This window comes from Apis florea, unplaced genomic scaffold, assembly GCF_048593485.1.
Source record: "Apis florea isolate Af1SG1 unplaced genomic scaffold, ASM4859348v1 contig_3496_pilon, whole genome shotgun sequence".
Classification (NCBI taxonomy): domain Eukaryota; kingdom Metazoa; phylum Arthropoda; class Insecta; order Hymenoptera; family Apidae; genus Apis; species Apis florea.
In genome coordinates, this window is record NW_028256773.1 from 4147365 (window position 1) to 4172267 (window position 24903).

General features: G+C 27.5%; 3 protein-coding genes and 2 long non-coding RNA genes across 10 annotated transcripts in view; 2 read left to right on the forward strand and 3 right to left on the reverse strand.

Moving 5' to 3' along the window:
* Positions 1-24903, forward strand: part of Mmp2 (Matrix metalloproteinase 2) — a 122387-nt gene that overhangs the window by 1352 nt on the left and 96132 nt on the right. For both annotated transcript variants that reach the window (XM_086913657.1, XM_086913658.1), the window contains exons 2-3: positions 1890-2256; positions 3530-4259. In XM_086913657.1, the coding sequence (XP_086769783.1) occupies positions 4167-4259 (93 nt within the window). In that variant the 5' untranslated portion in view covers positions 1890-2256; positions 3530-4166. The remainder of the gene's footprint in view (positions 1-1889; positions 2257-3529; positions 4260-24903) is intronic.
* LOC147656765 (uncharacterized) lies at positions 105-1930 on the reverse strand. The gene is made up of 3 exons (XR_015293868.1): positions 1817-1930; positions 484-608; positions 105-350 (listed from the first exon to the last, which is right to left on the reverse strand). It is a non-coding gene; the product is annotated as an uncharacterized LOC147656765 (long non-coding RNA).
* On the reverse strand, positions 9148-12531 carry LOC105737005 (dihydrolipoyl dehydrogenase, mitochondrial). The gene is made up of 8 exons (XM_086913664.1): positions 12376-12531; positions 11714-11995; positions 11125-11407; positions 10627-10993; positions 10205-10549; positions 10001-10092; positions 9568-9893; positions 9148-9492 (listed from the first exon to the last, which is right to left on the reverse strand). Exons 2-8 carry the CDS (start codon positions 11756-11758, stop codon positions 9427-9429), a joined length of 1524 nt encoding a protein of 507 aa, XP_086769790.1. The 5' UTR covers positions 11759-11995; positions 12376-12531; the 3' UTR covers positions 9148-9426.
* Positions 15104-24761, forward strand: LOC116415540 (uncharacterized). 5 transcript variants are annotated; one of them, XR_015293851.1, is made up of 4 exons: positions 23035-23146; positions 23225-23464; positions 23571-23706; positions 23819-24761. XR_015293851.1 is itself a non-coding variant. In XM_086913669.1 (3 exons), the coding sequence occupies exons 1-3, from the start codon at positions 15513-15515 to the stop codon at positions 21362-21364; spliced, it is 462 nt and encodes a 153-aa protein (XP_086769795.1). In that variant the 5' UTR covers positions 15104-15512; the 3' UTR covers positions 21365-22678. The 5 variants fall into 5 exon arrangements, 2 of the variants coding, with proteins under 2 accessions (XP_086769795.1, XP_086769796.1); XM_086913669.1 differs by lacking the exons at positions 23035-23146; positions 23225-23464; positions 23571-23706; positions 23819-24761 and adding exons at positions 15104-15613; positions 20803-21035; positions 21237-22678; XM_086913670.1 differs by lacking the exons at positions 23035-23146; positions 23225-23464; positions 23571-23706; positions 23819-24761 and adding exons at positions 19361-19510; positions 20803-21035; positions 21237-21752.
* On the reverse strand, positions 19010-20725 carry LOC147656766 (uncharacterized). Its single transcript, XR_015293876.1, has 3 exons — positions 20534-20725; positions 19838-19984; positions 19010-19183 (listed from the first exon to the last, which is right to left on the reverse strand). It is a non-coding gene; the product is annotated as an uncharacterized LOC147656766 (long non-coding RNA).

The following is a 24903-nucleotide window of genomic DNA, read 5'->3' on the forward strand; positions in this document are numbered from 1 at the left end:
CCTTCTAGATGCGAAGAAAAATTGATCGCGATGTCTGCGAACGAATTCCATTGCCAATTCTGACTGGTAAAACAGCGTTTGTTATCATTAACAACATACCTCAATTTTTTTTTGCATATCTTAATTTTTATTTCTGATTGCAATTTTACTTCATACAATAATGCATTATTTTTAGATTTTAGAATTTATTAATATTTAAATCAAATATTTAAAATCAATTTCTCTAAAAATGAAATATCGTATGAAAAGATTTTATTCTATATTTCTATTTAATTTTTTTACGTAGAATCATTTTTATCCAGGAACTGCATGATGTTCTGTAATACCGTTCTGTCTTCGCACAATAGAAACTGTAATGAAGTAACGTTTAATTGTAACATAAAAAACTAAAAAGAAAAAAATGAAACAAGATTGAAATATCATACAATAAACGATAAATTACGAAAGCGTCAGTGCTTCGATTAAATGAAAAAAAATATTTACATATCAATTAGCACAGTGCTTGGTAAGAATTGAGAGCATGCGCAATTCATTCATTGCTCTACGATTTTTTTATCGCAGTTTCCTGCAGTTGTATCGTTGCCTCCTATCCAAGCAAAAGCACATTTCTGAAACAAAGAATCTCTTTATATGGAGCAAGAATTTCTCATATGATCATTTCTCTCATGCGAGATATTATTAATAATAATAGATATTCAAACCTAGATATTTCAATTATTAATATCATAAATATTCAACTTTTAATCCAATTGATTGCGACATGAATGGTTAAGCTTCAATCATTTCAAATATTTCTTATTTCAAATATAATTTTTCTATTAAAATCATATATTAATAGGACTTATTAAAACGAAATATTTAAAAAAATATAATTAATTATTCTTTTATGATTTCGGATTATTATTTTACATATAATGTTATTATATATCATATATGTAAAATTCCTTTCCATGATGCACAGTGTATATATATATATATATATTTTTATTTGTAATAATCATGAATAATTTATTATTTTACGTCTTTGCTTGAGACTGTAACATTGATTTCTTTAATTAAAATCTTTGCATCTCTCTAATAAGTTTCTCTAATAATAAGTGCTAATTTAGTGTTTCGTGAAAAAAAAATAACGATTCTTTTAATTCTTAAATGATAATTGATTTTTGTAGTATAATGATTTTCTTTTTAAAATTGTATGTTATGTATAAAACGTTTACTTTCTCGTCATAAATAAAGATAAATAAACGGTATCTTGGTTATTAATATGAAAATAAAGGAAATTAGATAGGTTAGGTGTTAAACAACGAAAGATACAAATTAAATTAAATTATAAATTTGCTCAAATTAATTATTCATATCTCTTACAAAAGATGTAAATATATTTTTCTTCATACTCTTTCGCTATAACACTCTTTATTAATTTTCATTTTGATAAATGATAATTGGTGCAATGTTCATTAATCTTTTTCATACGAATGATAAGTTACATCAATATATCAGCTTTTCAAAGTCATGAATTTTGTTATCGATGTATCTTTAATATTTTTCTAATTTTTATTAACCAAATTCTTAGATTTAAAAAAAAAGTTCTTTTTTCAAATTTTTGAATAATTTGAGTATTATATTATACATACATATTACATATATATATATATTATAATTAATATAAATATAAATATATATACCACATCATAGTTGAATTTAAATCAATTGTCGTTTAATCGCATCGTTACGATATATTCTTTGTAGGCTCGTATGTCTTTTGTTGTATCTGGAAATATTTATCATAATGAAAGAAACGTGTCAATATCCTTACGCATTCGATAACAATGCGTTTCCAAAACGTCAAGCGTAGATGTCGTTAGTGCAACGTGCTTCCTATTTTCTAGGCTCACAGCGAAGAAGCATCGAACGGAAGAATCAACGGCGACTGATTGAAAAAAGAAATCAAGATAAATTGAAAGGAAGAAATCACGCGTCAAAGATTACCTAAGATAAATTCGACGAGGTGTAAAGAAACAAATAAAGAGAAGAAAAGAGAAGTCACTCGCGAGAACCACGTGTTTTCATCGGAATATACATCGAAAACTTGAACCAGGATTCTTCGACTATCTTCAAACTAACTTAGGATTACAGAAACGACGAATCATCATGATACATCGTGGAAACGTACGACTGATACGTTGCAACAAACCGGAAATGTGCCACGATTCTTTTACGATAATTCAACTGTCTTATCGATCGCCGATTTGAAAAGTGAGTAGATCTCTTCTTTTTTTTCTTTTTTTTATAAGATTAATTTTAATTCAATCATTTATTTGTCAATTATTTGATTATTTTGAATTGATTTTTTATTCTGAAAAATACATATTTTGATATCTTATTCTTATCTTTGATATCAGTATTGATCGATCGATTGTTCTCATTTTATATTTCTTCAAGTAAAGAATCAAAATTGAAAATGCATTTTTTTCAAATGATAAAATTTGAACGAACGATCATTTGTATTTAAAATACATAACTTTTCTTAATTATCGATACGAGAAATGAGGTCAATCTGCGTTGGCAGATATCCCTCTGACGATAACAATTCTTATTCCTTCGACTGAATTTATCTTCCGGTATCCGGCCTGTCATAGCATCGACTTCCGTTTTTTTTTTGATGACTCGTCTTGTTTTTTCTATCATCTTCATTTGCAATTCATCCTAACACGATTCTTAATCGTGTTCGTTACCATATTTCAAGTGGTTGATTTTTAATCTTATTTTTATTCCACGTATTCTCGTTGTCTTATTTCTAGGAAATACTTATATAATGATATATCCTATTTCTACTTGAAGGATGATAGGGGAATTCCCATGTCAAAGCGTTAATCATTAAGTAGACATGCGTAGTACGTGTTGTGTATAATGCGTTACTCGCTAAAGAGCTGCTGGTAGGCCAGAAACATTATACGATTATTCGATTAAAATTTTCTTTTTTCATATTTTAACATCGTGAGATTATAAACTCGTCGTCAAATATTGCAGATTTTTTATTTTTTCAATTGTTAAAAGTATGCAACTATTTTTGACAAAATTTATCATTTTTATTGAAATAGAAAATTTAAAAATTTAAAAAAAAATATTTACACTATATATAAAAATAATGAAAATAAAAAAATCAAAACTATATTATGACTGGACAAGGAAAATTAGAATTAAAACTTGTTAGTATCTCGGCCGAGGTATTTGTAAAAAAAAAAAAAAAAAAAATCATGATTCCCAACTTCCTTTCTTTCTTCCTTGAAACGTGATATCATTTGTGAACCACAAAAATATATATGTATTTGAACATAGCACGCAACGATGTCGAATAATATGAGAAATTTTTCTCGAAATAATATTATTCAAGATTTTATTTGAAAGAAAAAAGAATATAGTTAATTTATTATCGTTTAAAGATCTGAACGAGTCGAATTGCGCCAACTTTCACATAAAGTTAATTCAGAAATTCAACCAAGTATTTACAGAATGTAAACTGTCGTAGGTCGGCGGATGGACGTGGTAGCGGCTGGAAAGTCCGAACACGGAGGAAAGTACGAACCTGGAATCCGTCGTCATCGGCGGCGACGTCGAAGAAAGGCCAAGTTGACGAAAGTCGGCAGATTTTCACGGAGGAAGAAGAAGAGCGCGAACTCGTTATTGAATCAAGAGAGGTAGAGGCGAATCGTGGTGATAGATATTGAGTAAATCGTGCTTCTTCTAAGAAGGTCGGCGGTTCGAGCACGTCCGTGTTCGTTCCTTGATTCCGCCAGTACCATCGGTGTCCTCTAACCTAACTTAATCCGGATCGGAATCAAATAAAATAAAATAGAATAAGATAAATTAAAATATCGGACTAAACTGTATCCAACGCTTAAATCAATTTTGGCGAAACGAAAACGTCCGTGCCACGTGAATCGACGAATGCCGCCTTTGTACATTGTTCATTTTTTATTATTATTGTGACGTGAGTGTGGTTTGATATAGTGCAGTATAGTTTTTTTTTTTTTTTTTTTTTTTTTAATCAAGTCTTAAGAAGGATTGATATTGAAGAGAAACGATAGTGTGAATTTAATTCGTGCGAGTGAGAAAAATATATTGGTGTCAGTTTTAAAAACGACAAAGGGATTCGTACTTGCAAGATGATACTGCTTCGAACGATTTTGATGGTGCTCTTCATTGTGATGGCTACCGGGACACCGAGGTCCTCGATCATTTACGCGGATGACAAAGTGGTGAGTTTTTTTTTTTTTTTTTTTTTTTTTATATTGAATTTTTTATACTAAAGCAATTTTTCTTAAATTTTGTTTTTTTCTTCGTAGAAGAATACAAATTATACAATTATTATGATTTATTCGTATAATTATGTTATAAAAAAATTTCATCTAATTAAATCGTGTGGTGGATCATACGATTGCAATTGGATAAGAACTATATTGTTATTTTTGATATTTTTTTTTTCTAACATTTTAAAATAAAAAGATTAAATTAAACAAATTATAAATTAATTTCAGGATACGTATATTTTCATGATTCACCATAAATACGTGACTTGTCTCTGTTGATACAATAAATTTAATACGTGATGATTTTAAAATCTTTACTTGTATGGCCTTGTATAGCCTCTATTTAGATCATTGGAAATATTAATTTAAATAATTGAGATGATCATCATGATTCATATCAAATTGACGTTTATTCTATAAGCAAATTGTTATTTTGTATAATAGATTATTTTTATTGTTAGATAAAAGGAAAAATAAATCAAAATTGTATTATATAGTATTATTTATTTTTTGAAACAAGTTGAAAAGCATTTTCCTTTTTCATACGGAATCTGTTAAAGTTCAAAACAAGAGTTGAGCTTTCTAAGGAGAATACAGTAAGTCAAACAGAATACAGAATATTAAATTAAGAGAATATTAAGAGAATATTAAATTAAGGATTAAGGACTATGAATGTGAACGTTCAAGGACAGATTTTTATCTGTAGTTTTAGGCAAACAATTTCTGTCTTATTCATCATATTTGACTGGCATTAATATTCGGACATGTTGAAAATTTTATTAGGCAAAATTAAATGATCAATACGTGATATAAAAATGGTTTCTTCTATTCTTTAATTCTGGATTGAACTAATAATGTTTTATATATCGATTAGCATAAACAAAAAAAAAGTATATTAGAATTCTAGTATTTGAAAATGATTGTAAAGAATAGATTTGAATTTTAATTGCGTAATATTTACGAGAGATAAAGAGAGCATAAATGTAAGATAAAAAATATTTAATTTTTTGTAGATTTTTATCATTAATTTATTAATGTTATTTTTAATTAAAATTTATTTATCTTACCAAAAAAAATCGTTAAATGAAAAGTTTGAAAATAATAAGTATACAAAAGAATATTCAAAGAATTTTTTGTTTAAAAAAATTCTGAATTTATATTAATATTATAAATTTAATATCTAACTATTGATCTCTCTTATACGTTTATTAAAAATATTCTATTAATATTCAATTTCCAACTCGATATTGTAAGTATTAATAAATATCTTAAATTTTTAAAAAATTTTTAAAAATTTAGAAATATTAAAAAAAAAAATATTAAAATAAATTTAAAGTGAAGAAACTAGATTGAACCTAGATAATCACTAGAATTCAACAATGGAAAAAAAATTGATTTTAAAACTTCAAATTGCCTCCATCTGTAAAAAAAATACATTATGCTCTTTTTTATGAAACTTCTTTCATGCAATAATTTTTCAATACATACATAATTTACCAGTCATTCAAGTTTTATAAAGTTTGATCGAGTTTAAAAGCGATTATAATACGTTCTAAATGTAAGTGGTTTTTCTTTCTTTTTTGCGTGAATATTGAACACGTATATGTAATATTATTTCATGCGTGTGTCAGAGTGAGTCGATGCATGTCGTGAGTGAGTCGATTTGTAAATGTGTGACGATGACTAAAAGCCAAAATACGGGTCGATTCCACGTACAAAATAACGCGTATATTGACTACGTGCTTTCAGTATAGTAGCGCCTGCGTCATCATAACCCTCTTTCCTACGTAACTGTTCATTTCTTTCTTCCCAATGTATATTCTTATCGAATATTTCATAAAAGAACAAAGAATTTAGGTTAGGTTAGTAATTGTTCATTTCTTTCTTCCCAATGCATATTTTTATCGAATATTTCACACAAGAACAAAGAATTTAGGTTAGGTTAGAAAAAATAGGACAAATCTATCATTTATTTTGAAAATGAAACAAATGAAAAACACTTACATTTACAAAACAATTAAAAAAAATTTATTTATTCTCTCTAATCGAGACGTGAACTTAACTTTAACTCGAATTATCTGTCACGTGTTTAAGTGTGTTATTTAACCTGCAAACTTCAGAGCAGAATCAATTTCGACGAGTAGAAATTTACTTTATAAGTCAAACTTTTACTATCACTACTTCGAAACACGTAATTACGTTAATTAAAATCTCTCTCTCCAAAAGAATGTCCCACGAATATTGCAACATCCTGTACAGTAAATTCTTACACAATATCGAATGGCATATAATAGCACTGTTCATCCACGAGAAGATGGCAAGTGAAATGGCAGAAAACAAACAGGAGATTCTCGCCTCAGTACATTACGAATACTAATATGTTGATATAGTAATAAGATTCTTGTATGAAGACAATATATTTTCTTAATAATTAACACTCTGCTTAACGAGATAAATGTTTGAAATATATTCATCGCATTTGTTCCAATCATATTCAATACATTTATTTGTTTTTTTCATCAGACGATTCGACCAATTACGTGTGACGCGAAATATGGATGCCAGGTAGTGGGGCAAGTGGTAGCCATATTTTTCTGTTTCTCTCTTTATCTTCATCTTCTCTTGCGGATGAACAGTGTATCTCTACTAACTAACAATTTATTACGATAATAAATAAAGTGATTACGCAATAACAAATATCATCATGTCATAGATAAAAGCTGACAGAAAGATTCCGTGTGAAATGGGCTTAAATGGGCGTAGTAGTAAACGCCGCTAGGAGAGAGTGGATTTTATCAGCTGAGGCCTTCGGCCTTACTTCGAAACCATTAAGCCAGGCATTTATATGCAATCGAGGTCGTTAACTTTACTGCAGGAAGCGCCGGCGTGTATACAGAATTCTACGGTTGTGTGTCAAGATGTGACACACGCACTTGCGCTCTATGTACGTATAGATATATGCGCGTCTGGTCAATGCGTCTGGTCAACGCGTAAGGGTCCGTTTATACTATTCAACACGATGAAAGATTTGTCGAGCAAACTCTAACCGTTGGAAGAGAGTGGAAGAAAGTAATAATAGTAGTGAAACTTGAAGAAAGAGATGAAAGAAATAACGGGTTTTTTCGTTATATCATTTTGATAAGATTCCTACCTTACCTTCACGCGATATTTTTTAAATCCGTTGAAAAATTAAGTAGTTAAAAATTACTTTATTTATTTTATTTAAATGCTCGAATAACATTTATTCGTATTATAATTGATTCATATAATCTCGGTCGTTTGGCACTATAATTATTTGCAGTTATTCGATTTTTGAATTTTCAATAAATTGTTAAAGCAATTTATTGAACTTTATTCTTCATTATTAAATTTTGCTCATCTGTGTGTTCGCAATACAATACAAATAAGATATTTGTTATTTTCTTCATTTTTCCTAAGTTCCACCATTATTACTATTTTGTCCCACTCTTCCAACGATCAGTTTTTGCTAGGCAATCCTGGACACGACACCGATCCACGTGACTCACACAAACGTTCTTGCGTGTAACTAAATGGAAGTGTTTATGCGTCACACCACGCACATATATATATTCGAATATCTTATACATAAAGCTCACTTAAAACTTAAAAATTATAATAAGTTTTAACGAATATTCGTACATAGAGCATAATAGATTATATACGAAGCAATTATTTCGTCGACGAAAAATTTTTTTGCAAGAGGAAATTATTCTCCAAAGTTTTTCATGTTCTCAATACAATTTTGAATCGTTTTTGCAATATTAGGAATGTTCATATTTCAAATGGAAAATTTTTTCTCAGAATCGGTCAAGATTCCGCAAATTTGTAATGTTTCGATATTCAAGATTGAAAAATTATAAAAAAGCTTCATATTTATATACAAACTTTCCAAGTTCATAATCGCTATATGAATTAAAATTTAGATACTCGAATGTTAGATTCAGATATGCCTCATTATTATTATTATTATTATTATCATTACCATTATTAAGTGCTTGGTCATTAACTAGGGATCTAGAGTTTAAAGTAAATTCCGAAGCAACATCACGGTGTTCTCAAGCGGTAATCGAGTAACTAACCATATCTGACATTGCTTAACTTTGATGATCAAACAAGACTAGTAGATTTTACGTAGCAAAGTTGTTGGCAGAAAAGAAGCATTGAGACAAAGATGAAGAATAAGGTCGTGTGTGAAGAAGAGAAAGATAATAGATTGTAACGTGATATAGAATTGCGGATTGTTTGTATCTTCAAATTGAATTTTCGAGTGGAATAATATGTTGTACAATTGTTGTATGAACTAATTTTAGATAATAGATAAATACGAATTAATAATCGGTGGAGAAATGTTTTACAAATTTAAATATAAAACGTAGAAGAGCAATTTTATGTTTATAAACTCGTTTTAGAAGTGATATGTGTACGGAAAACCTTGGCTAGGCACCAAACATATACTCGGAATTTAGTATTGTTCGATGTTATCGACCTATCGTTCTTGGAACTTTTATCAGCTGACTTTATCAAAGAGAATACATTTTTGTACGTCTTTCATTTGTTATTTTTTTTATTAATATAAAAATAAAATATATATAATTTTTTGAATACTAAATTTATATTTTAAGATTTCAGAAAAAAATTTAATAAAAGTCAGTTTTTATCGATAAATACGTAATATATATATATATATATATATATTTAATTTAATTTTATTTCTTTCTTCTCAAGAACTTCTTATTTACTGTCAACTGATTTCAGTTGATTCTTTCAAAATCAAATTTATTTTTAAATTTTATGTTTGCATGTAATAAAATACACATTTATTCGATCGTTTATTATTATTGAATATATTTTATATTTTGAATCTAAATGTAAATGTATTCTATAATATATGAAAACTAATATATAAAATACATAATGACGTATAAATAAAAATATCATAATATAATGTATAAAAAAATAAATTCTCTTAAAGTTTTTCTATATATAAATGATGACGATATCTAAATAGTATAACGCGTATTTATGAAACACGTTTTCAAATAGGTCGAAGCTTCGATTGAATTATATCGAATTAACTGTTTCTCACAGTTTTATTTTATAGGTTAATAGCTCTTCCAAAATATGCGGTTAAGCAGGCCTCCTTTAGGGCTTCCGAATATGTCTGGAAAAAGAAACAATAATTAAATCAATATTCGACAATTCAACCGATCAAATTACAATGGTTCAAAATACATACTGGATGTGCATGACACGTCCTTGCAACTTGCTCTGACTTTATTTTGCATTGCACAGCAAGGGCCGCCTCGTTAATTAGTTCACCAGCGAATGAGCTAATCATATGCACCCCCAATATTCTATCCGTACGTCTATCCGCCAATACTTTAACGAAACCATCCGTCTCGAGATTCGTTCTTGCTCTAGAATTTGACGTGTTTGGGAATTTTCCAATTTTGTAATCGATATTTTCCTGCCTCAAAGTCTCCTCCGATTTGCCAACCCAAGCAACTTCTGGATATGTATATATTATGTGGGGTATGCTATTGTAATCCATTGTAGTAGAACCTGGATGAACGTGCGATGAATTTTTGTAAATTTTTTTACAATACAAAGTATACAAATATATATATATATATATATATATATATATATATATATTGATATCTGATTACCTCCTTTAATGCTTTCAACTGCAATAACAGCCTCGTCTTCGGCTTTATGAGCCAGCATAGGTCCATGGATACAATCTCCAATAGCGTAAATCCTATGGATAAAAAGGTTTTATTTAAATTTTACACATATGCATGTATAAAATAAGAATAAGAAGATAAAGAAAGATGGAAAAAAAAGAAGGGAAGAAAGAAATGCACATTTACGTTGGCACTTCTGTTTGGAATTTGCTATTTACAGGAATTCGGCCTAAATTATCTTTTCTAATTCCTACACTGTCCAATCCTAAATTGTGCGTGTACGCTCTTCTGCCAACACAAATTAAAAACGTATTGCAAGATATACTGTCCTTTTTGGTAGAATCTTTTGAGCTTTCAAGAGAAACAACGATATCGTTTCCCGATTTGCTCGCAGAAGTGATTTTCGTATCCATTCTAAATTTTATGCCTTGTCTGCTTAAAATATCTCTTAATATTGTACTGACTTCCTTATCCATGTTTGGTCCGCCAATAGTGGATGAAGAATCAATTGTCGTTACATCCGAGCCAAGTCTAATGATATCAAATAATTAAAAAAAAAAAATCGATATTGTTCTTACTTCAATTTCGATCAACAACAAAAAAAATACCTCCGCCAGATTGAGCCCATTTCCAATCCAACGAAACCACCGCCAGCTGTCACGAATTTTGTAGGCGTCGAGCTTAACGACAAAGCTCCGGTTGATGAAATAATATCTTTCTCGTCGATATTTGTACCCGATAACGGTGTATGCTCGCTACCAGTGGCAATTATAATTTTTTTAGAATTAATCACGCTTTGCACCGAGCCATCCGGATTAAGCGCAGCAACTTGATTCGGATTAGTAATTTTTCCATGCGCCTTCACCCAATTTATGTTATTCTTTTTGTACAAAAGAATAATACCGTTTGCCAAAGATCTTATTACATTCTGCTTTTGCTGCATGCATTTATCGATTTGGATTCTAACATTGTCGACTGTCAACGAAGGGAGGAAGAAGAAGAAGAGGAAGAAGAAGAGGAAGAAGAAAAAAAAGTGTGTAGTGACGTAGTTGAATTATTGATGAATTAAATTTTTAAATTTATTTAAAAAAAGAAAAGGATTGTACCTGTAATGCCACTACTTTGAAAATTTTTTTTAGTCGTCTGGTCATAGTAGTTTGAATTGTGCAACAGAAATTTTGATGGAATGCATCCATTATTGAGACAAGTCCCGCCCAATGTATCCTGTTTTTCTATGCAAATTGTTTTCATTCCTAACTGTGATGCCTTAATCGATGCCACATAACCACCAGGCCCACCTCCTATCACTACAAGATCAGCCTCTAAAGTGGAATATCTGTTTAATTGTACAGCTATCAAGCTAGGTATGATACGTTTCTCTCGTGATGGCTGGTAAAAAAACGGGGAAAGGGAAAGTGTTATTTAAAAAGATATTTGTTTCTATTATTCTACAGGTTTTTAAACCTGTCAGTAAAAATCGGATACAGATGATATAATCAAATGGCAAATGATTTATTATTATTTTTGAATGTGATGAATTTAAAAAAAAAAAAAACTTTAGTTGTGCTAATCGAATCGAACAATCGAACGAAATACACAAGAAAATCGTTTATCCCTCGACAGACTGATCGATATCCGATTTTAACGAACGAGATCATCATGGATAATAAATAATAATTTTTCTTTTAAACTTACTTTCCCAGAAATAGTCATCAAACTCCAAAAGCAAGCTTGCAACATTTTGTACTTCGTTCTCTAATATAGAGGGGATTAAAAAACAAGCAGGTTCACGACAGTGAAAAATAAATAAACACTGTTTCAACAGTTATTTCAATATCATTCAATTCGCTTCAACTTCGAATTAATTATTTCGATATATCGTCATATTCCAAAGCTAGCTACTCGATGGCGCTAGTATCCATGCGACGTGAAAAGAATAACCTTTTCTTTAATTCATTTTTCGATACATTTGAAAATCTGAACAAGAGATAGCATAGATTTAATATTTTATAAGATTTTGTACATGAAACGTGCGAAATTGAATTAAATCCAAATTTTAATATAAAATTTAAAATTAAAAAAAAAAAAAATTAGAATGATTATATCAAACAAATAAACTGACGCAATTAATAATTCTTTTTATGTAAGTGTTTAAAAAAATATATATAAATATATATATATATATCATATGGAATAAATAAAAAAATTTTAAATACATTTAAAATACAAATTTAAAAAAATGCATATACAAAATTATTAATTGTAATAAATTAAAGCAAATCATAAAAAATAAGTACAAAAAGTAAAAAATAGTATAATTATTAAATTGTAATTATTTATAATAAATATTTTCATACCAATGATACGGATCGTAAGTCTCTGCATAACTTTGTGAAGATATGCAAGATATATTTAAAGTCAAAAAGGACTTTACTGCTGTCTCTCAAAAAATTCCTGTCACATTCCTACAAATAATATCTGAACAAAACAGTTGAATGGGCCGAAAAAAAATGAAAGATCAAAATTAATACAAATAAATGTAATCGCATTACTTTTACAAACGTGTTGCATATTTGAAAATTAAAATAAACGAGAAAAAATGATATATCTCGACAAACGGATTTTTCACATCGAAAGATCACATGAAAAAGAAAAAAAAAAAAAAATATATAATTAGATTCGAAAATGAGAAAATTATATCTCTTCTCTCGTTATTATATAAAATAATATATTATTTGAGCATTATACAAAGATTCCAAAATCTCAAGAGTTAAGAACAGTAACAGATAAAATATAAGAATAATAAAATATAAGACGAAAATGTGAGAATAGAAAAAATTCAAAAATTTATCATATATAACAACAAATTAGAGATATATTCTAAAAATTTAAATGGCTAAAAACCTGACAAGAAAAAATTAAAAAATTAAAAAAGAGAACGAAGTCTCGCGAACTGTTAAAATGAAATAGAATGAAATTATTATTGAATCGTGATCTACGCGCATGCGTGTTTGTTTGATTGGCTCAACAGAATCAGTTGTAAATATAATACGAATATTAAAAAAAAAAAAAAGAAAAAAGTTTTTTTTAACAATAAAGAAATTCTTTATAATGCTTTGTTGATTCTTGTGTTAACTGTAACTCTGTTCTCCATGTTAAAAATTAAAGTGATTCCGGTGATGTATAATTACGGTGGGATCGGACTGGTTTTAATGAAACAAAGTTTCATCGCAATTACGCTCGACCCTGAAAGTCTGATACAATTTCCTTCGCCGAGCGTAATTCATGCAGTTTGCACGACACTTTCACCACCGCTGTTGGATAATTCATTGCTTCGAATCTTCCCTCAGATAAATATGTATATCAATGGCTATTTTCCGTGATTTATTTATATCAAAAAACTTCAAATTCTTATGTTATTGACAATTATAATATAAATTATAATTTAAATAAATTTAAATTAAATAAAATTAAATATTTTTTTAATTAAAAATAGTAAACGTATAAATATTTGATTTAAATAAAAAACTTCTTTGATTATTTTTAAAACATTTCTGTAAAAATTAATATCTGATAATCGACCAGAAGTTTATGAAAAACTATTGTCTACTAATTAAATAATTGGCATAAAAATCGAATCGGTGAATTTTTTATCAAAATTTCTATAAAACAATGAAAACTATTAACTTTTTCAAAGTTAAATAAAAAGTTTCCAATCGAAGAGAAAAAATCGAAATTTCGTTCAATTTCGATAGCGATGAGTGTATACAATTCTGCATTGCAATCTTGTATGCTGATTTCCATAGAAATTCGCTTTCACCATGAATATAGTATATGCTATATCCAAAACCTAAATTCACAGCTGATATTTGTGATATTTTTTTTTTTTCATTCTTTCTTTTTCTTTTTTTTTTTTTTTTAATGGTTTTTTCATGATTTTTCTTCTCTATTTTATTCAAATAATTATGATGGCTTTTAAATTGCATGCAATCCTAACCTATATTGAATTACATTTTAGTTGGATCATATTTTCTTATTCTGTTTTTCATTTTATATAATATCGATATCTTTATTTTAATAAAATTGAATTACATTTGAATATAGGTTATGTTCATTAAGTTCTTGCTTTTGCTTTTATTTTTTTTTTAAATTAAATTAAGTTTAGATTAGGGATGAGCATTTGCAATTAATGAGATATATAATACCAAAGATAAAAAGAATCGATTTAAGATTATTTTTTATGATATATGATTAATTATTCTATTGTAGCTACTATTTAATCATAAAATTGAAAAATCTCGTTATAAAATAACGTAAATAACTTTTTTTTGCATTAAAAATGTACGTTAAATTACGTTAAATTAGGTGATCAAAAATATATAAAACTTTTTCTTATTCTATTTTATGAATGACTATAAATTAAAATAATACCATAAATTTTTTGATCAATTGAGACATATGATGGGAACAACTGTGCCAAAGAAATATCTTGGCGATCGATTTTTCATGGATTCCATGTTCTTTTAAATTTCATGGAATTATGCACCGGGATAGTTCTTCCCGTCTGGCAGTCAATCAATGGGTGCGGTTCGTTCGCCACATGTGTTACTAATTACGCCAGGCTGGCCGTTTCGCACGGATCGAATAAAAATTGAGAACTATTCTTTGACTCTCTGTTCACCATCTAGTCACGCGTGACCTATCTCGATCTTACACACGATTCAGATTTGATTGTCAAAGAGCTATTGAATTTAGATATGTGCCTATTGAATTTTGCGAATTCGTTGATTATGCAAATTAACTCGAGTTGTTTTTATCAGTATTCAATTATGGATGATATTAAATATATAAAATTAAATTCTACAAAAAAAACAAAATTTCATATACACCAATGTATTAATATTATATAACATATTATTATTATATGTAAGCTATATTAACGAAAATATTCAATTGAGACATTTATATTTTTGTATTAGCTTATATAAAATGTATATACTGTAAGTAATAGATTAAATATAAATAGATTCGCTTTATATATTATACGAAGTATTATTTCAATCAAAATAGCAACTTACGAACGATAAATGTATCATATTTATTTTTTTTCTATTATCAAAGTTAAACGGAAAATATATTCAAGATCACTAAATTACTTTATTTATCTTATGCATTCTTCTCTGCATTTCGATCCTTCCAATCTATCTCTGCCTCTCATACTATATACAAAACTATATTGCCCACCGAGTTCTCTTTTTTAGTTCTTTTTCCTAACGCGCCCTCTATGCCCTCTTCCACGAGACACACGTAGCAACACATTCAACACGTACACCTATGCATTATTTCGTTGACCTATTCTTTCCTTATGGTTCGCGTTCAGCGTAACAAATATTTACATAGCGAGTCGAAAGAGCGGGCGGTATAGTTGTCACAGCCGGCTTTTCGGGCTTGGGTACAAAATTCGTTTAAGTCGTCCTTCACGGGGATATACGTTATGGCAGCGGAGGATACGGATCCCAAGAGGTTTATGTACCAAAACCGACACGCGTCTCGTAAAACAGTGGATTGTCTCCGAGCAGCAGCTGTAATCTTTCGGTACGTTCCACTCATTATTCGACGATTAAATATTCGTGACAAAATCTCTGCTGCTGTAGAATACCTCCTTTGTTTAGGTTAGAAGTGGTTAGGAGAGGTTATACGATCTCTCATAGTGAATATTATAAAGATCGTAGTGTGGTTATGAGATAAAGGAATTTATTCCAAGATAAGTTATCTAATTAATTTTTGCATTAATTTCATTAAATTATGAATTAATTTTAACAAAAATATTTTAACGTAAATATGTTATTGGTTATTTTTTTATTAATAAAACTAATTTTGGATCAATTAATTATTGAATCAATCTTTTTAGATTTTGTATTAAATTATATTTATTTATTTTTTTATAATTTTAACATGAAAAACAATTTTTTGTTGAGTAATAAATTAATTTAATGATGAAAATATTTCAGTACAGATGTATTATTAGAAAATATAAAAATATTAGTAGAAAGTACAGTATAATAACCATTATTTGTGAAGTTTATTTACCAATATTGAAACTTTTTTTTATAAATATGAATGTTTTTTATAAATATTCGTCACCTAGAAAGACGCGCAATATATCGATGGTAAACGTAAATGAATGAAACAGGATGTTTTCTGATTCATTGTAACTTGTGCAATTATTTGCGGAAGTATATATTTAGTGATTTCGTTTCTTATTGTTAAATTTCATTGATATTACGCATATCCTAATCATATGACTAAGAATTTTATTACTCATGTATGATTTATTCATTAAATAATTAAGAAAGAAAAATATGTTAATTATTTTTAAAAAATTTTGTATAACTATTTTTTTAATTAATTTAAAAAAATTTAATTAATTAATTTGTTAATAGTTATAAATTTTTACTAACAATATCAATTTGATTGTGAGAGAATTATGGGTCCAAATACTTGGTATTAATTTTATTAACCAATCATTCAATGTTGGTATCTTCAAGCTCGTAAAAAACCAGTGTCAAGAAGCTGAAAACGCTTCTCTCAAGTGGCAGAAAAGTCCATGTTCGTGAAAAGAGGTTGTCCAACGAACAAGGCATTCCCTTGTCCAACGCCACAAGGCTTCTCATTTTTAAGTAATGCTCGTAAAAGTTGCGTCTCGCGGCTAATAAACGTACTTGACGTTCACGCGACCCCTTAAATACTTCTAAAGGGCATTTCCTTAAAAAAAAGAAAAAAAAAAAACAATCAAGTCATTTCTTATTTTATATCTTATTTCTGGAAAATTTTTTTTGAAAATATATGGTCTATAGATGATATTATCGTAAAATACTGTAAGTTTTTGAACAGGGTAATTATACTTAAAATTCTTAAAAAGAAATTATTAGAAGAAAAAGAAAGAAAATTTTATTGGAATTACCAAGATTAAATGAAATTGTTAGAAAGAACATCTGGTATTTTAATTGAAGTTTGTTTAATGATATCTTAATTCAAATGCGATTAACTTTATTTTAAGTGAAAAATTGAAGAAATAACTTTTTTAAAAAATTATATACTTTTATAGAAAATTAAATTGCAATATCCTACTTTTCAATTTTAAAATCTTTATGAAAAATAATAATTTTTAATATTAATCCAGAATAATTAATCCATTATTTCTATTATTCATTTGAATATTTTTCTAATTTTAAAATATTTATATTAAAATAATAGTTTAATAAAATTGGATCAAAAATATAATTGTTTATAATGATCATCTTATTGGTATCATTTTTAATTTTTATGAAGAAGAACAAATATGTTTAATAATCTTTAAAAAGTAGTCTTAGACATTATCTCATATTTTGAAGTTTTTCTTTTCAGAAAATTCAATTCAATGGATGTAGTCTAATACTTAAAAATAGAAAATATTTTTTTCTTCTTATAAAATAAATTCAATTTTATATGAATCATCGGTTTCCAGATTTAATTCTTTTCAATTTACTCAACTTGTACTTTTTTCCAATAAGTTATTTCATTCTTCCCTATTTATAAATGTATTTATTCGAAGTTGTTCGTAGAACGTGTTTGTCATGCCACAAATTTACAGATTTAATTGCTTACCAAGAAATTCATTTATTAAGATGCATGGATTCGTTGAAGTGTCATCTAAATTCATATGGTGTCAAAATTTACGACATAAATGTTTAATATTGTTAATATGTAATTATCGATTAAAAATTTGAAGTTTGAATTAAATCTTTTATTAATTTTTTTTATTTATTTGAAATTATATATATTAATAGTATAATATAAATATTAATAGTAATTTAATTTGTTTAAATATACATAATATTGTTTAAAAAATTTTTTATGGTAAAAAACATTTTAATCGCAATTTTTTAATTTTATTAGATTTATGAGACAAGTTAAATATCAAATTTATAGCCAGTAATGTTTGTTCCAATCCTTTATCAATCTTTAAATTAATTTCTTTTATAAATTTACACTATCGACAAAAATTTGAAATTAATAATATATTTCTTAGAATCTAAAAATTTAGAAAAAACAAAGTCAGAATATTTTTTTATTTAAAAATTAGAAAAGAATATAATGAAATAAAAATATATGAAAATATATTTATTATATATAAGAGAATATAAATAATATAAGAGAATAATAAATAAAAAAGATAATTTTTAAAAAAAATACTTTTTGATATTTTTCAGATTTAATATCAATTGATTGGACAAATATAAAACGAATAATTCATAGAGATGTCAAATAATTTCATCACGAGAACGATGATAAGACACTTGACTTTTAGTGGCCGATGACTCGATAAACTAACGATTAGTCACTGAGTTCGACTTAACGGTAAATTAAAAGGTCCAGGTCTTATTGGCGACAGTAATCGTCTCAGCAAGAATGCATTTGACCCAGGAAGTCGCGACACTTAATTCTGTTGTCCGATGACTGAGAGCTGGGTGACTAGTGATTCTACTAGTGTTTCATGGTTGAAATATATGCTACATAATATCAAGATGCTTTTAAATAAACACAATCAAACTGTAATAAACTAATTTTTAATATTATTTTTTATAAATCATAAATCACAAGTTCATTACTAATAAGAATTTTTTGAATTTTATTCAACAATAAAAGTTATTCAACAACAAAAGTATATCAATAAGATAAAAAAATTTTCTAATTATCTAATTATTCTATTTAAAATTATAAAATTATAATAAAGAAGCCAATGTATGTGAATAATCTAATATATCAACTCAGTAACTTATTAATTGTTAATAATTATAAATCATGCTATATGTCTTTGAAATCATTTTATAAATAAGTTCTGTAAGTATTAAGATGATATTTCATATAGAATTAATTATCAATTCATCAATATTTAATTATTAGTAATTAATTATTGTGTAAAATAGAATAATGTCAAATGAATAGACATTTCAGATTTTAATAATTTATTAAAAAAAACTGAACGTAACATACATTTCTCTTAACATGGTATAAAATAATGGGGATAATACAATAATAATTGTAAATGATTTATCATAAAAAAGTCTAATAAATCCTTTCTTCATTTGTTACATTGAAAATAAGTTCCTCTTCTGCACGTGACTAGAACATAAAAAAAGAATTCTAAATCTTTTCCTCTAAGAAAAACAGCCATTCTTTCAATACTTCTATTTTATGTATTACATATTCATATCAGTCATAGTAGTACAAAAATAAAAACACTAAAGGCTATCTGGTAGTTGAGCAAAGTCTGCTAGTTCTCGGTTTAGACTAACGCTGGATCGAGATATCGCATTGGTAAAATAGAAGTCCGGTGACCCGGTGCACGCCGTTGCTGGAATAAGTTTCAGCTAAATATAGGTCGTTATAAAATTAGATTCCTCCGACGGGCTTGACGACTAGTACGTTTTACAAGTCCTGGATGTATCGGTAAGAATCGACTTTAGACGCTTCATTGAGTCGCTATTCTGTTAACTTTAGAAATTCTTTGAATTCTGTTTTCTTAAAAGATTCCTTAAGACTCTTTTTCAAAAGAGGATTCATTTCGTGGTTATCCTCAAAATTGAGCATTTTTAATAAAACTTAAGCCTTTTTATTCTTAATTTAACCTAAAATAGTTCTTAATTTAACCTGTAACAATTTCTTTGAACTCTTTTCCTTGAAAGTAAATTTACAAAATATTATTTTCATTGATTAATAAAATTTTAATTAAAATTTAAAATAATATTTTAAAGATTGTAGGAAATACATACATACATGTTTATATAGGTTATGTGCTTCAGTATGTATACTTCCATAGTCTTGTAATTTGAACTTAGCTAAGTGCATCATGGATAAACTGTGTGAAATGGCATCTGTTCGGAAATTCAAATGTAGGGAGAAGATTTATGATAGAATTTCTGTCTGCGGAGTGAAGAAATACGAATATCATTTATATGGGAAAATATAGTATTGAAAATTTTAGTTAGTTATCAATATAGTTAATCAATATATTTATTTTTTTATCAATTTTACAATTTTACGAAACAAACATTCAAAAAGAAAAAGAACAATTAGTGAAAAATCGATAATAATTCATAAAACTACAGAATTATCAATAAGATAAAATACATCTCTCATAATTATATACTAAGAAACATGTAACTAGAAACGATTCTACTGTCATCTGGTGTGGTAATATTATGAACTAATAATATTACCAAATTGGCAAAGTTTAACTTGTAGGTTATAAACTTCTCTTTTATAATTTTATCTCAAATAGTATTATAGTCAAATATAATATTATTATAATTTTTATATAAAATTATAATTATATTGTATAAAATTATTCAGTTAAAGTTATTTAATATTTAACAGTTTATTACAATATTTGAAGAAAATATTTTGATATTATACTGCCAAGACAAATTTGGCCTAGATTCTAGTTAAGTAAACTGAATGTAAACAACGCACGTTTCGAAAGATGGTGGTGCTTGAGAGTTACGACTTTCAAAACAATCGTAGAGAACGTCGAACAATTCTTGCAAACAGTCGCGAACGAGCGTCAGATCTATCCGAGGGATGACTCGTACGAGATGGTACGCGTTTACGTGACGTGTATACCATTTCTTGAATGCGTGTCGTATCTCACCGTAGTGCTCGAATGTCGATGTAAACTTTCCTCTGAAAGTAACTACTATGCGAGAAGATTAATTGTTCATGACTGCTATACCTCTTTACAGTTTCAAGACCATAACTAGCCACGTGTCCAGCAAACGCGACATTTATGGTTCAAATGAACGACGCAATATTCTAATACGAGTGACGGATGATCTGTTGAAAGAAAATGGTGTTGCATATTACGAGGACAGAAAATATCAAAATGAAGAAAAAATAGATATTTTTATTAAAGTGATACAGGATTTTGAAAATAAATTTTTCTTTGAAATGATGATTTCATACAATTCATATACATGTAAATATTATTTTATTTATTTTTATATTTTCAAATAGTCTATGCTTATAGAAATATTTTAATTTTAATTTCAATCATTTTCCCGAACGATACAAGCTATCTTTCATAATTCCATCAATCATCCTAGCATTACAAAGGAAATTAATTCATATTTCTATTGTTGTCCACAACTCGATCGAAAAACGATTGCCCCAATATCAGTTCGAGTGAATTCATATCGCAGAGTTGAATCCACGTTGCACATCCTAGTTGCAGTTGGATCGAAACCACGAAGCAAGATTTATCGTCGGTCATTCATTTTCCCCATTGGGTTCAGTAATGTCCGGTAGGAACGTTTCCGGAATGAAATGAGAAATTTCCGCTGCTTCAACGGAAGATAAGTATCGATTAATAGTAACCATTGCTATTGGTTAAAATGCAATTTATTCATTTATTTTTGTTCACCCATCTAGGAATGGAAGCAATAAACATCAATGGAAAAAGAAGAAAATAATATATTCGTAGAATAAATTTCGATTCCAGAGAGAAACAACACAAAAGTATAAAAAAATATCGATTGAGGCTTATTTCTTAAATTATAAGCATTTTAGTAAATTTATGTTGTACGATTATTTACAGCAATATAACGGAAATCGAAATATCTGCATCTTATGCAAATTTAAATTATTTATAATTCAATAAATAAAACTCAATCAGTTAATAAAATATTTTTATATACTTTTATGTTTGTTTGATCTCTTAAAATCGATTTTTCAAAAATGTCTCTCGAATGTATTAATAATATATATTTATTATATTCTATTGGAGCAAATTTGGAATGAAAAGTGAAAAATAGCTGGCTTTAAAATTTATTCGAAAGAATTTATCATCTTGATAACGATGAAAAATTGTACGTGTTGAGCATTCACGACAGGAGACTATTTTCAAGCGTTTATTTCTCTATATATGCTCGCAATATTTCCTTATTCTAAATTTTATATTCGATACGACACGAAATATAGGTGAAATTTATAGGAATCATTGAAATCACGATGAATATTTGATGAGCTGTCGTTTCAAACATGCGATTGATTTCAAGTGTTTTTTTTATTATTTATCTTATTTTTTTTTCCAATTTTTTTTAACTTCTTTTCATAAATTTATATACGTATACAATAAAACATCAATTATCGGATTTAATTGAAAAAATATTTTATAATATTATTATATATCGTATTTTCTTCAAATCTATTCCGTTGATTATATTGAAATTATCGATTCGATAATTTTGCATATATACTTGCAGATATTACAATTTAATCTCATGAATATGATATACTGCTTATTAAAAGATGAATAATTTATGATTCATAATACACATTTCTCTAGTTATAACAAGAATATAACACGATCAAACGTGGATATAGATGAAACATAGTAATCTACATACGTAATTTCTTGATGACTATATAATTGTTTATATTTTAAATGAAAGTTAAAGGAAGTAGAGAACAGATAAATAGAAATATTTTTATTTTCAAATGATACAGAATTTTGCAGATAAACATTTATTTGAAATAATAATTATATCAAAAAATAGTATATATATATGTATCTTTTGAATTCATCAAATATAAAAATAAAATATAATATGTCTTATCTAATATTTTATAATCTTGATTTATTGTTTAAAAATTCAAAAAATTGTGGAAAAATGAGCACTATAAAAAAATGACAGCTTATTATAAAAATTAAGAATTAAGAAAACTATTGAAAAAATGGTAACTGCAGTAAATAAGTAAATAATAAGTATTTCATATTTTAAGTATATCAAATTTCATAAAAAATTTTGTTTTTCATAATAATAGAAAATTTTCGTATGCCACCTGCTATCCAAATACATTTTGTCCAAATTTTTTATTAAGAGAAATATAATTCCACAAGAAGTGACACACAAAAATTTTTTCAAGAATTTCAAAATACAAATTTCCTTCTAAATTTTTATTTTTTATACATTCAGATTATTATTTAGAAAAATATAATCCTAGAAAAAGTGAAATTTGACATACCCACACGTTAAATTATATTCTCCTGATACAATTCAATTTTTGGCATCGAAAATTTTAAATATAGTAAGTTAAATTAGAAATTACAACATTAAATATTTTGTATAAATATTACACTATTATCATAAATTTTCCAAATCCAAGATAAAACGAACTGATTTCCAAGCGGCTGTGAATCTGGAAATTTCACGAGGGATTTTGGACAATGGTCATAATTTGAAAAATCCGAGGGGAAGGGAATATAAGCCAGACATAAGAGATGCAGGAAGAGATAAAGGAGAATGGAAGGATAGAAGTTGTCCGGGAGGAAATGCTGAGAGACGAGGGTGCGCCAACTAAAGGGCCACACCCTGTCATTCAATGCGCATACACGTGTTCAATTAGGCGAGTCTAGTAATTTTCCTAGTTTGTTTATCGATGAAATTTATTTTTTCTTCTTCTTCCCTTTCTTCCTATTTTCTTGCTATTTAATCGAACGAAATCCTTCCAGAATTTCGAATCTCGATGAAATGAAAATGGCTGTAACGACGAAACTTTTTTTTTTATTATTTATTCCATTTTTCTTTCTTCGTCATTTAATCAAACGAGCGTTCTAGAAATTTTTTCGATAATTGAAAAAAATGGCGGTATGTATAATAACGAATTTTTTTTTTTTTTTTTTTTTAATTTAAGAAAGTAGTTATTGTTAATTAGTATTTCAAATGAAGTAATTCTTTGTTTCTCGTTTTATCTCTACAGAAAATAAAATATGGATTAAAAGGAAAGAGAGAGGAATTGAAGAATAGCATGCGAAGTTGCGTGTACGTAGACATTCCGTCTAGACAATCGAAAATCAGCCTGTCTGCCACGAAAAATAATTCCTGGAATGAGTCATAGGCACTCTTATGTACCTTTGCAACCCTTCGCAAACAAAGACGTCCAAGCGCTGATCCAACGATTCATCGTGGATATAAATTATACGATACGATATACTGTTCTAGGAATAATATAATTAAGTAAATTTTATCGTTGCATAAAAAGAGATTTGAGATTTTTTTTTTTTCTTTTTAAAATTTGTGAGAAACTCACGAGCCAAGTAATTATTAAGATTATCTAAGATTTTTGAAGAATTCGAATTCTTACCAATTTAATTCTTGGATTCGATAGAATTTTTAGAAAATTTTAATTCTTAAAAATTATCTTTGATTCAATATTTTTGGAAAATTTAAAACGAGTCGAGTTCTTCTAGATTCAAAAATAAGTAATCAAATTTTCATATTATATGTTATATTCTATTATTTAATGATATAATGATACAAACGTAGTTCAAGAAATAACTGAATTATCATGTTTGCTTCTTCATCATATATTGATTTATAGGTTCAATCATAATCAGGAATCGGTTAACTAACTTTTCTGGTCGATTATCACAGTGTATCACATTTTATCTTATATTTGTTTTGCAATTCTTTTGCAATGATTGTACTCTGAACATATATTATCTTTGTGTATAAATGTATGTATAACTTATTGTCGGTATAAGTATGAGAATATGTATTGTATACCATATGTGTATCTCAATCTCGTCATAGGTTTGAAAGAACAAAGAGATTGTTCAGAGAAACTGGCAATGAATCGAACAGTAGTAAGGTTTATCTTTTAAATAGCCTCGAACGTTTAAAATTAAAAGTCCTTGCGCTAATGATTGATATTATTTTCGTTTGTGGTGAAGAGTGACCTTTGATAAAGAAAAAACAATGCCTGAAATCACAGCAAAAGAGCAATTTTCGCGTGATTCTTCTTTTATGTATATATATATTAATGATATCCATTAATTTTTAACA

Excerpts from the sequence above, each read along its gene's own strand:
- LOC105737005 (XM_086913664.1), bottom strand. The coding sequence starts at position 11,758 with ATGTTGCAAGCTTGCTTTTGGAGTTTGATGACTATTTCTGGGAAA. Across the intron at positions 10,550-10,626 it reads ATGGGCTCAATCTGGCGGAG|ACTTGGCTCGGATGTAACGA; the intron begins GTATTTTTTTTG and ends TGATATCATTAG. Across the intron at positions 9,493-9,567 it reads GGACGTGTCATGCACATCCA|ACATATTCGGAAGCCCTAAA; the intron begins GTATGTATTTTG and ends TTCTTTTTCCAG.
- LOC116415540 (XM_086913669.1), top strand. The coding sequence starts at position 15,513 with ATGGCAGCGGAGGATACGGATCCCAAGAGGTTTATGTACCAAAACCGA. Across the intron at positions 15,614-20,802 it reads GCAGCAGCTGTAATCTTTCG|TTTCAAGACCATAACTAGCC; the intron begins GTACGTTCCACT and ends ACCTCTTTACAG. Across the intron at positions 21,036-21,236 it reads TTCATACAATTCATATACAT|TTCGAGTGAATTCATATCGC; the intron begins GTAAATATTATT and ends CCCCAATATCAG.